General features: G+C 39.4%; 1 protein-coding gene across 1 annotated transcript; it reads right to left on the reverse strand.

The window, feature by feature from the left end:
- Window positions 1-8,834: 8,834 nt before the first annotated feature.
- LOC150087848 (testis-specific serine/threonine-protein kinase 3-like) lies at window positions 8,835-9,803 on the reverse strand. The gene has a single exon (XM_090369938.1). It carries the CDS (start codon window positions 9,801-9,803, stop codon window positions 8,835-8,837), a length of 969 nt encoding a protein of 322 aa, XP_090226064.1.
- Between the last annotated feature and the right edge of the window lie 3,519 nt (window positions 9,804-13,322).

The following is a 13,322-nucleotide window of genomic DNA, read 5'->3' on the forward strand; positions in this document are numbered from 1 at the left end:
CACTTAGCGGCTTTGAAAACGACCGTCTCTAGTAGCCTCGTCAGCAGACTCTTGATTACTCGAGAATAACTTTATTTCGCAGGACCCATGGGCAGGTCGTTTTGAGAAAGGTCAACAATTTAAACTTTGCAACGAGTATCTTTCAATAATTAAAATGGATCAATTTCCGTCCTTCTAATTGAATTTTCAATAATAGCAGCCATTGTGACGTGTCAAGTGATGTCATAATTTGGACGTTATATAAAGGGTGCACTCGTGGTATTTGGCATTCGGTACAGACTATCTGAACTGAATCAGGCTGCAACAGATGTCTGAGAAAGAACAAGTGTAGCATGGACGTTTGGGGGATTTCAGCAATCCGGTCTTTGCTATTCTACCTCCTCGCATTCAAAATAACAAGTAATATTGTTTTATGTGATGGTACCTTCTTCTTGATATGATATTTAATAATTCAGGAGTTCAGTCATAGTGACGTTACGAGGAAGACGAGGATCATGTTTAAAGGAGCATCGAGGTTGGATAACACACCACTGATTCTGGTTACTGTATTCATATTTTGGTGCACTGTACTCTTTGAACACAGAACAACGAGACAGAGGGTAAGCATGTGAAGAATTTAGGTGGAGAGGAGAGGTGTGGCGCTGGTCGGATGAACGAAGCGTACGGTTGTAATTTACAATCCCTAATGTGTTGGGCATTGCAAAGAATAATTGTGTGGCTGACCACGGTGGCACGCACACCGTGAGAAGGTTGCTTCTTTCTGAGTGACATCTGTGTACCGCAAATTGCTGCGATGTTTGCTGCCACGTGAGCCGTGCACGTAACGTTTTTTCTGAAATTTAAAGCATTAACATTTCAAAAAGAAAAAAAACCGAAATACACGGGGGTGGTGGGTGGGTTGAAGCGATGTGTTTGGGGTTTATTGTTTGTGAATTCCAATGATTTATCTCCTGAAACGGGATGAATATTCATGGAAACCTTTATAAAATCGCCAGAAATTATGTGTGATTCAGAAACAAAGAATGTACTGTCTTAGTTCTCTTGTTGCAATTCAAAGCAAAGTACGATCAATTTTTTAAGTCGACTGCTTAGCAGGCTACCTTTCTGAACCTTACAGATTTTAGCATCAGGTGCCGAAAGATGCAAATTTGGAATCAGCCATGAGGTCGGAAAAAACTAAGGTTTTGTGTGAGGGTACTACTGGAGGTCCCTTGTGCTTTGCACAGTGTGTATAATCCCCGCTCTCCCCACACGGGACGGAAAGGACCTGAATTTCAATTCAGTCGATGATCCTGAGGATTTTTTTTATGCAGGTTTTTCACAGAGTTAGTTTGTCTCCTGCGAGAGCGGTATGGTTGTTTTTTTTTTTCCGAAACTCCAGTTTTGACCAAAACTCTTGAACAGCGATCAAAGAACACACACGATTTAAATTGTATTGCATTCTTTGGTCGCTGTTTCAACCTGAGTCGCTGATGTTCCTAAAATCGTTCAACAAAAACAACCTAAACGGGGTGGACAAGACCTGATATTGAATCCCGTCAACGGCGCGAATAATTTTATGGGTAGTTTTCAAAACCTGGCTGTGTTTGTCTCAGGCGAGGATAAAATGGTTTTTCTTCCAGCAAGCCAACCACAGAACGCGCAATTTACAAACATTATAAGCTTTTGCATTTGCGGAATTTAGCATTTGTGAACCGGTTTCCGAGTCAATAGGATGAACGAGTATTCAAACGTTGAACTGGCCGACATGCACCTCGTGTATGGAGATGCGGACTGTAACGGGCGCGCCGCTCTGCGCTTGTACCAGGAATGTACTAACTCTTAATTAAATAGTACTATTTAGTAATTAGTACTACTTAATTAGTACTAATTAGTAATAAAATAATAAATTCTAATTTCCGAGGAGAACACCCTACATATTTCTAAAACCTGCCAGCGGTGAAAAGCTGAAAAGGAAATTGAGAAACTTAAAAAAAGAAAATACAGTCAACTGCCACTCCTGTATCCGTACCTCCTAGTGCTCCACCACTATCAAAAGCAAGTGGTAAACAAGAGCAACCAATAATAACAGAAACAATGGATGTAGAGGACAAGGAGGTACCGGACGAATCAATCTTGGAACTCTTTGCGGGGGAAGAAATGGACACCTGACAGCGTCCATACTTTCCCAAAAGAGCCAAACACAAGACTGACAAAGGTAAGCCCTCAGGACCTCGGAAACCGCCTGATGGACCCTCCAAGCCAAAATAATGGCTAAATTCCTACAATGGAATTGTCGTGGATTCCGGCGAAATACTGATGACATCAAGGCCCTCCTGCAAAAGCACGAGCCAGTTTGCTTTTGTTTGCAGGAGACTTATCTAGATAGAGGCAAATGATGATCCCACCATGCATAACATCTCAATTTTTTGTCAGGATAGAATTGCTGATGGTTCTGCTCATGGAGGAGTCGCTATCCTTTTGGGCAACCAGACCCCACTTCAGCCCTTGCTAAATACAGCCAGCATTGTGGGTGTTGCAATTCTCCTTACAGTGGGATTTTTATTAACCGTGTGCTCTATTTATTTGCCACCTGGGACTGACATCTCCCAGGAAGACCTTGATGATCTTGTAATGCAATTGCCTTCCCCTTTCTTAATTATCGGAGATTTCAATGGACATAATACCTTGCGGGGTAGTGCTGGCATCAAAGGAAGGGGGTGAGTCATAGAATCTATGCTAAATGACAAAGACCTCTCCTTTCTAAATATTGGAACAAACACCTTCTTCCACATGCCTACCAGTACGTTTTCCGCCATTGATCCACCTATCTGCTCTCCTTCTCTATTCCTTTTCACTCACTTTGGAAGTGGAGGAGAACCAATATAAGGAAGTGATCACTTCCCTGTGCTAACCTGCTTACACACTGGGAGACCATTTCTGCCTTTTAGGTTACCACGGTGGAAGTTTCATCAGGCTGACTGGAGTACATTTCAGCACCTGGCAAATTTTGACATCTCTGCAGTCAGTCAGAAGCCTATAATGATGTAGTCACGTGCATAACAAAAAATTCCAAAAACGTCCACCCGGTTTCCTCCGTTTCCAAAACCATGGTGAAATCCAGAATGACAGCAGCCAAAAAGGCTCAAAACAAAGCTTGGGGGATATTTCGACGATATCCTACCACGGTCAATCTATCAGCCTTTAAACGTGCACGAACTAAAGCACGCTACATCCGCCGTCAGAGTCAGAAGGAATGGTGCATTCGTTTCACATTATCCCTCATGGTGATAATGTGAAACGATGATCCTCTCCCCTGGTGAAGTGTTATTTATTCGAGGTAGTACGATACCATGGCAACTCGTTGTGAAGGCAGTCAATTAGAGATATAACGAAAACGATGCCAATTTAATTAATTAAGTTAACTACTTTGGTAGATAGCTACTTTAAAATGATGCATTTGCACTAATCTACATATTAGTCATTCTACCTCGTAGCAGGAGGCCTTTGCCCTTAAATACTTTATAGAAGGTTTAATGAAATAGTTATATAACTATTTTATTAAGTTAAAAGCTGCTATAGAGCTACAGAACGTTCTGTATTTTTACGTTCTTAAAATTTAACGAAGGTTAATTACAAATATATAATGTTTATTACTCTTCTCCGATGTACTTTTCTCTATATGCAGTATACTGTATATACATTCAGTGACCACAGAATTGTGGCTTCCTAACTAATACCGTATTGGGACACCGTTCGCAAGGATAACAGCCACTAATTGACTAGACATTGATTCCATTAGATGTCTGAATCTGAACATCTCACTGGTGTTCAATTAGATTGAGGCTAGACAAATTTGGAGGCCAATCAAGATGGGTGATATCTTCCCTGTGTTCCTCAAAGTAGCGTGTACAGTGCGGGCACGATAACACGGTGCGTTATCGTCTTGGAAAATCCTGTTTCTCTCTGGGGAATAAATGCAACATGGTAGGGTGCACATGGTTTCCTAAGAGCTGCCGGTATTCCTCTCAAGTGAATCGTTGTTCCATATCCACTAGGGGTGTTAGTTCTTGCCAGAAAATCATGCCCAGTAATAAGCCACCACCGTCACTAGCCTGGAGAGTAGACGTTATGCACGATGGATCCATGGACTCGTGTTTCTTGCGCCGTACAACAAGGTGTGCATTGGCGTGTTGCATCAGGTATTTCGACTCATCCGACCAGCGCGCTCGTTTCCAGTCCTCCGGTGTCCACCCAGCGCGGTTGTTGAGTGAGTGTGTGTGTGTGTGTATGAATTTCTAACATTTTTATTCGAAATTTATATGTAAAAATTTATTAAATTTATTTTATTCGAAATTATGCTACTAGCAGATCATACTGACTATTAGTCTCCTATCACACTGTTCGAATTCATCGCATATTGCATCTATCATACAAGGATTGCAGTTGCGAACCTTGCACTGTGTGCTTCATTATCCACGTGTTCGTGACCCTCCTTAATTGATCATCCCTTTTTATATTCTTCTTAGAGAAAGATTTAATAATTTATTATCCGACTGAACTAGAAACATGTGTAAGACACCATCTATTTCGAATATTCCACCCACTTTTAATTATGAACATTTTACAGCTTTTCATTCTAATCATCTTCTGAGTGAAGCGCAAAGCTATCTTTATAAGCTACCACAGTGACTTGTCTCGCAAACCAGCCATCAAGAACTAAGTGATTACATCTTCCCTACAGAGACCCATGAATTCTACTGATCCATTAAAGTGAATGATTATTTTCTTTTTGTACAAGCTCTTAGGAATATGAAACAAGATTTAAAAATATTGGGAGTTAATAATAATAATTGATATCAGTAAGGTTTTAGGAGCATCAGGCGGCTAAGGTCATATTGCTCTGGATATATTGTCTTTTAATTGCGTATGTTATGTGATCGATTTTCTTTTTGCTGGACGAAAAACCCGAATTTCCGGGAGAAAAAAACCATGCTACCATCGCCTGATACCGATTAATTCAGACACGTTGTGAAAAAGGCCCATAAAAATTCCTCACGCCATCGACTGGACTCTAATTCTAGTCTCTTCCACCCGGTATGCTGGAAGACGGCGATTCTACCAACTGTGTACCAACGAGGCAATCAGTGATGGCTATTGAAGTAATCTTACACGAAAGGTCTTCCAGTTTCCAAAAACGTTGAACATGCCTATAGAGTTTTCGTTCAAGATTCCTCTTTTCTGGTAACTAAGAAGTTTTTCTTTCCCTCACAGAAAAAAAAAAAAAAATGATGGTTATATCTTCATGTGGGTAGCACAGTTGGTATAATCACCGTACTCCCTACATCGGGTGGAAAAGACTTAAGTTAGAATGTCGTCAATGACGCGAAGAATTTTTATGGGCCTTTTTCACAACGTAGCTGAGTTAGTGGGTCTTAGGCGAGGGTTATATGGTTTTGCCCCTGGAAGCTTGTGGTTTTCGTCCAGCAAACAGGTTAATTGACCACAGAATACACGCAATTTAGAGACGCGCTCCATCTTAGTTTCTTTTGGCGCTTAACACCTACCTTTGGCCATAATGTCTGCTACTGTACTGTGCAAGACGTTTTATTAATTTATGATAGAAATGTAATTGTTCTTCACTCCCTCTATAAAGTTCACGAGCTTCACTAGAGAATGTGGACATGTGCTGTGTCCTACGTAAGGCAGCCCCTAAACTTTAGTTCAACTCCGCTATGGTTCTCTGCAATGATATACAAAACTTTGTACAATGGTCAGAAATTAGAGTAGTGCCATGTTTGCTAGTACGTGTTGTTGTGTTGTTTAGTTACTTCACTAGCGAAGGGGGACAGTCTTGGCTATGCCATGATTTTTCGTTCCGGTTCATACTAAAAATACTTTTGTTGAGGTTGGTCTCTGTGCTCGCCACTGTTATGTTCCGATGTCATTCCCTTCAAATCACCCAATTTAGGGTAAAATGAATTGGCCAAAGCAATTGTGTGGGAACCAGCAACCAATAGACACCTACGACACCTCTCTTTTACAATGGAACTAACATACTCAGACAGTAAGCGTTCTCCATGCATCCACCATACCGAAATACGTCCATCAGACTGAATGGAGCATAAAGACTTGTCTTTCCACAGGGCCGATCTGCACTGATCTGTATACATGTTGATCGTTTTCACTTCTTTGCGGGTTTTGCTGAATATTTGGTAGTGTCACCTGATTGCTTATACTTATCACATAGAATTCTCTAGATTTAATTTTATTATTAATTAGCTGTTATACCAGTGTGGTTAGGTATAGCGTGCCGTCAAATGGGATTGAGGAACAATGTCGAATATAACTGATTGGACTCAGTTAATCCGGTTATTGGTGAGCACATCGATGTCATCAATAGCATCAAGGAGCTGCTTTCCTTATTGCTGAGAGCTAGATGAAGCAAAGGCCAGTTAGCTATTCTGAAATTGAATCTGGGAGCACGGGAGCTGCATTTTAAGTTATGGGATGTTACAGTGATATCAAAAGTAATTGGAGAATGATCCGAGTGGAATATAGGATTATCTTGCGAACCTCTATATGAATATAGGAGAATGATAGATCTAGGTAGACATTTTCTCTGGTTGGAAAATTGCAAACATTTTCAAGACCATAACTGTGAAATATATTAAAAAGACCCCTAGTCTGCAGTGATGGAGAACAAGATCCAAAATTGGTCAGTGTTCAATAAGTTGTTCTGGCCGCTAATGAGAGAAGAGCAGGTTCGAGGAGAGGCAGAGTCAGGAACGTCTAGTCTGAACGACTCAGTTTGCTTTCTGGAGTGATTGCGGTTAAATTTAGATCGAGTAAGAGTTGATTACGCAAGTCCATGTAGATGTTACACGAGTGCATTACGTGGTACCGTTCCTCTAGTTCCGGATATTCACAATGGGCATCATTTATAAGCCGAAAGTCCCGAAGTAGTTTTTTGAATGACCCATGTCCTGTCAGAAGAACAGTACTTTGTACATTAGGGAAGAACCAGTCGAGTCGTTGTTTGCTCAAGTGGGAGACATTTGGTAAGAATAGCTTTGTAGAACTGCCTTTGCTGGAATCGTCCCAACGAATTTGCCCAAGGGAGACAGGTTCCTGTTAAGTACACCGGAGTTCTTGTTTAGATGTGCATCGACAAAGAGTTTTATCCGGAGAATTTCAGCTTCTTTTTTTCTTTCTGATAGCATGAAAATCCCAGTGAGGGCCTCTTGGAGGTCAAGGGGAATACAACCTGGCAATCCTTGTAATGCTGCTTTTGACGTCTTGTGGGGGGGGGGAAATTAAAGGTACTTAATATATATATATGTCTTCACTGGTCTTTAAGTTTATTTGAATATTAATAATAATAATTCTTTTTAAATATTCTTTGTTTTGTTTTGTTCCCTTATAACTATATAGACCTCAATTTCTTACACCCCCACGTACACATCTGACTTTGCTTCACAGGAGAATCCGAGATTCAAGGGAACTTCTCAATTATGTATAATTCCCTTCGGAAAGGCTGAGTGTTCAAGAATGACAAACAACACACTTTAATATATAACGTAACATCGTTTATTTACATATATATATACAACATGAGGTACAACTCAAGTGCATAGCATGTAATATGACATACAAAGTTAAATCAAAGATACCTTGTATATATTATTATTATTCCTTTTTCCCTTCAGCAGCTAATCTGAGTTTACAACTATATGAAAACACTGGATTCATTCTTCTTGCCCTAACTAACTCCTAACACTTATACTCATCCACCATACCTATTTCACTTACTCCTGGATACAATTCTGTTTCATATATTAACAATCAATATTCTACTTTCATCATTATACTCTGTGTTCTCACCATTCTGCTACAATATACTTGTAGACCAATCTTAACTTCCCTAAAGTCTCTATTTGTTATTAGTCTTTTAGATAAACCAACAATTCTTCATCAATAAAAACACTATATTCAGAGTTCATCGAAGAAGAAAGACGTCCTCCTTCTTCGATGTCTAATTAATGCCCAATATTTCCAATTAATTTTGTCGAATGCATTTTAAAATAATTTTCTCGCAAACCATAAAACATGCAACGTTTCCTTACCACGAACATATTTTCCTGCAGATTCGCGCAGTCTTAACTCTTAATGAACACTTTTGAAAATATTCGTTCCTCTTTTTCAAATTTACACTCCCTCCATGTAGAATTAACCGCCGCGTTATATTTTATGTTCTTCGAAATCGCTAAACTGTTATTTTAATCCCAGAGCCTCAATACATACACCACACGGGTTTAAAATATGTGTCTGATGAATCCTCTGTACCTCTTCTTCTGTAGGGAACGATGCTTGCATGTGCACTAATGCTGGGAGCATTGTAAATACATTTGACGAATGAGAAGTCCGGATTTAGTCATGAAACGCAGACTTCTTGGGGCATGAAATTGTGGGGACAGCAGAGCCACGATATCACTCGAACACAAGCGATGCTGAATCTGAATGTGTGGACTACCGTATATGCAGGAAGGAGAGGCAGGACAGGAGGGAATATGCTCTTACTTATCTAAGGCAGTGCACCCAGTTCGCACGGGTAATCAGTGCAACGTTGTGTCAGTTTGGTGTGATATAAACACTGGGGAAACGTAATCGACAGTAGGGGTTTGTTATATGACGAATGCATAAAATAGAGGAAAATATAAAAAAATAATCAAATTCAGAGATCATTGAAAACCAATTTATTTAAAAAATTCTTTTCATGCAAACCAAAATTCAATATTTTATTACGCAATGCTTGAGAAACACAAACGAAATGCTATAATGGGTTGACCATCTGTCTACTGTTGCGAAATCCAATTATGGTTTTTTATTTGGCTCACTGTGGGCCGCTCCTTAACATTTGGCTGTAAGATGAATTGCAGGATGTTTCTCCCTTCCTCAGTTATGTCAGGGTTCTTACATTCGTAGAAGCTTGTAGCTTTGTTTCTCAATAATGTCGTGATATTGTAACGTACTGCATAGGGTAGTTCGTCGTTTAGGATTTCGTAGAGTGTTACTCCAGCAGACCACACGTCAGCTGCATATAGATCATAGGGTATTGATCTGGTAAGCAATTCTGGCGCCATATACGAAAAGGTGCCACATACGGATTTGCTGAACGGTTCTTCCGTGTTGTTTCTTTCAACAATGGTACAAAGGCTAAAATCAGCCAATTTGGCCAGTAGTTTACAATTTAACATAATATTTTGAGGTTTAATGTCGCGATGGGCAATGTGATTATCCTTCAAGTATTGCATTGCGTATAACAATTGCGTGAACCATTTTTTAGCTGTTTCTTCTGTAACATTGTGATTTTCCATATAAGTAGTAATGCTGCCTTTAGCGCCCAGCTGCATAATATAAAAGACGTTATACCCTATAAACAATATCTTCTTTAACTCAATGATGTTCTTGTGCTTCAATTTGCTCCAAATATTCATTTCAACGGGAAGTTGGTTTTTTAGATATTCTTCAGATAGAGTCTTTTGGTTTATTACTTTAATTGCTACCCTTTCAAATCGAATAATTTTCTTAAATTTACCTTTATAAACCTTCCCATAACTTCCAGTTCCAATTTCCTCTTCCACCAATATTCCTTGTGTTTCCAGTACATCTTTAAAAAATATGTAGTCGTCAACACTTTGGGTGGCATGTTTTTTTCTTATTTTTTTCGGGATGACCTCGAATATATCCGTAGATTGTACGTCAAAAGAGTACTGTTCGCTGCAGATGTCATCTGAATTCGGTTCTTCACTCCCGGAAGACATGTTGCTAATTGTTGAGTTTCTACAGTTCGAATATGAAAGGTACATAAGTAGCTGAGATAAAAGGTTCAACAGCAAAAATAAAACAAATAAATGAAAACACTAAAGGAAGTATTAAAGGAAACACTACGGAAAACACTAAGCTGATACAACATTTTTAAGAGATAAAATTTCTGGAAGTTGCTGTACAATACACCGACAGGATACAGTATGGTTGTATTTGCCCATTGTGGGAAGAGATGGATTCTTGACATACGTCATATGACACGCAACAGTTAACTCCTGTTGTTGTGAATAGCATTGTGGAATGTACGCTGAGTATCCATTACTCAACGTCCCAATGTGGCTATCAAGCGTGGAAAATATATTTATTATGAAAGCAGCGATAGAATATAATGTACCAATCTTAATAAGAAACCAAGTTAAAAGCTTATATGAGAATCGTACATTTTATTTTAAGCCTAGATGTTAATGAGCGGCCCACAGTAAGGCAGATCCAAAAGCATAGATGGATTACAAAAAAACTAAACAGATCGTGAACCCTTTATTGCATTTGGTTTCTGTTTCCGAAAGCTTAAATGAAAAAAGTTTGCATTTTGGTTTGAACGAAAAGAATTTGTTAAATAAATTCGTTTCCAATGATCTCTGAATTTGATTATTTTCTATATTTTCCTCTATTTTATGCATTCGTCATATAACAAACCCCTACTGTCGATTACGTTTCCCCAGTGTTTATATCACACCAAACTGACACAACGTTGCACTGGTTCCCCGTGCGAACTGGGTGCACTGCCTTAGATAAGTAAGAGCATATTCCCTCCTGTCCTGCCTCTCCTTCCTGCATATACGGTAGTCCACACATTCAGATTCAGCATCGCTTGTGTTCGAGTGATATCGTGGCTCCGCTGTCCCCACAATTCCATGCCCCAAGAAGTCTGCGTTTCATGACTAAATCCGGACTTCTCATTCGTCAAATTTATTTACAATGCTCCTAGCATTACTGCACATGCAAGCATCGTTCCCTACAGAAGAAGAGGTACAGAGGATTCATTAGACACATATTTTAAACCCGTGTTGTGTATGTATTGAGGCTCTGCGATTAAAATAACAGTTTAGCGATTTCGAAGAACATGAAATATAACGCGGTGGTTAATTCTATATGGAGGGAGTGTAAATTTGAAAAAGAGGAACGAATATTTTCAAAAGTGTTCATTATATGAGCGAATCTGCAGGAAAATATGTTCGTGGGAAGAAACGTTGCATGCTTTATGGTTTGCGAGAAAATTTTAAAATGCATTCGACAAAATTAATTGGAAATATCGGGCATTAATTAGACATCGAAGGAGGACGTCTTTCTTCTTCGATGTCTAATTAAGCGATAACAGCGCCACCTTATCAAAAAATCCGCGGGCTAAAGATGTGATAATTACTTCTAGCAATCTAATCAATAATATACGTCCATTCTATACAAAGAAGACCTCTGGAAACCAAGCGTAAACCAGGTGTAATCAGCCTGTGCATTAAGCGGGGATCTTGCTGTAGTCACCTTCCCTCTTCAAGAGCATCTCTTGAAGGAAGGGTAAGCTTGACAAAGGCTAGTAGCAATCTGGGTACACTTCGACTCCCAGTACAAGGGAAACAACGCCAAAACAATGGGTACAGGTAGCAACGGCTGTTGGTGAATAGGTGTTAAAACATTGGAGGCTCTGAAAGAACAAATGGCAGAAGACTGAGATTTGTCGGGATATTCCTTTCATCGGTGACACCTGGAGACTAAACAGGAAGTAAATACGGGACATATGCTGGAATTAGATTTAAGACTGGCGTCTGGCTCTCGGTGATAGCAAGTTTTGGCATCTTAGGAAGTAAAGGTTTTAAGCAAAACAGAAAGATGGCAGCGAACTTCAAAAGGTACAGACGGCCTGAGAAATTTTACAAATTTCTTAAAATAAGAAGTTAGATCGAACAAAAAGGAGACAGTTTGGGAAAAGATAACATGGGCAAATAGGACAGAGGAAAAGTTGATAAAATGAGAAAGATTGGTTAAGACTCAGAACCAGGACGTGCCTGACACACAGGGGCGGTACGTAATTGGGATGAAAAAGGTGAGTGAACAGAGAGGGAGACACAGAACCCTCAGTTGAGTTTTATGTGGGTGTTTATGGAAACGAGTTAGAGGGAGACAAAGTAGAGGTTCTGCTCGGTGTTGGTAAAAATGAGTTAGGACAGACAGTTGAGTTTTTGTCGTGTTAGAAAACATGGAGTGCAAGGAGAACAAGCCTGTCCGTCATTGGAAGGCAAGAGCAGTGGCCGTTTTGCAAATAGTCTAATCCGTCATGGAGGAAGGCAAGGGTAGTGGCCCGAATGCAACGAGCGCTGTGAAATATTTCTTACTTTAATAAGAAGTTCTTAAAAGGTTGGGCGCAGGGGCGAGAGTGGCACCCTATGAGCTTTCTCCTTGTGGATGAGCGGTAAAATGTGAGGTAGAGAAGGAGTTAGTGAGAGATGCCCTGTGAGTTTTCTTCTTGTGAATAAGTTTTAATAAGTTGGAGAGAGAAGGAGCGAAATCCGCGGAATTAGTAACACGATGAGAAGGGAGGAAGCGGCGAATGGAAGGTACCCCGATAAGGTGGGGAAAGGACGCCAGACCCATGCAGCCAGGAGTTCCAGAAAATTATCTGAAACAGATTCAGGAGAAAGCAGATGGAGATCCTTAGAAGGTAGCCTGACAACCTAAAATGGAAGCTTGAACCCTCCCCGGAAAAGAAAAGAAAAAAGATAGAAGTAAGTGAGCAATATATTAAGTAGTGTAAGTTAACAAGAAGGAATGTTAGTGAAACAGTATAGTAATTAAAAAGGGGTAGTAGTAGAAAATAAAATGATAGATAATTGAATTATATGAGCAACTCTGAATATAGTGTTTTTATTGATGAACAATTGTTGGTTTATCTAAAAGACTGATAACAAATAGAGACTTTAGGGAAGTTAAGATTGGTCTACAAGTATATTGTAGCAGAATGGTGAGGACTCAGAGTATAATGATGAAAGTAGCATATTGATTGTTAATATATGAAACAGAATTGTATCCAGGAGTAAGTGAAAAAAGTATGGTGAATTTATAAGTGTTAGGAGTTAGTTCGGGCAAGAAGAATGAATCCAGTGTTTTAATACAGTTGTAAACTCAGATTAGCTGCTGAAGGGAAACAGGAATAATAGTAATATATGCAAGGCATCTTTGATTTAAATTTGTATGTCATATTACATGCTATGCACTTGAGTTGTATCTCATGTTGTGTATATATATGTAAATAAACGATGTTACGTTATATATTAAAGTGTGTTGTTTGTCATTCTTGAACACTCAGCCTTTCCGAAGGGAATTATACATAATTGAGAAGTTCCCTTGAATCTCGGATTCTCCTCTGAAGCAAAGTCAGATGTGTACATGGGGGTGTAAGAAATAGAGGTCTATATAGTTATAAGGGAACACAACAAAACAAAGAATATTTAAAAAGAATTATT

Source organism: Mastigoproctus giganteus, chromosome 3, assembly GCF_048544385.1.
Source record: "Mastigoproctus giganteus isolate SK-2022 chromosome 3, ASM4854438v1, whole genome shotgun sequence".
NCBI classification, from domain to species: Eukaryota; Metazoa; Arthropoda; class Arachnida; order Uropygi; family Thelyphonidae; genus Mastigoproctus; species Mastigoproctus giganteus.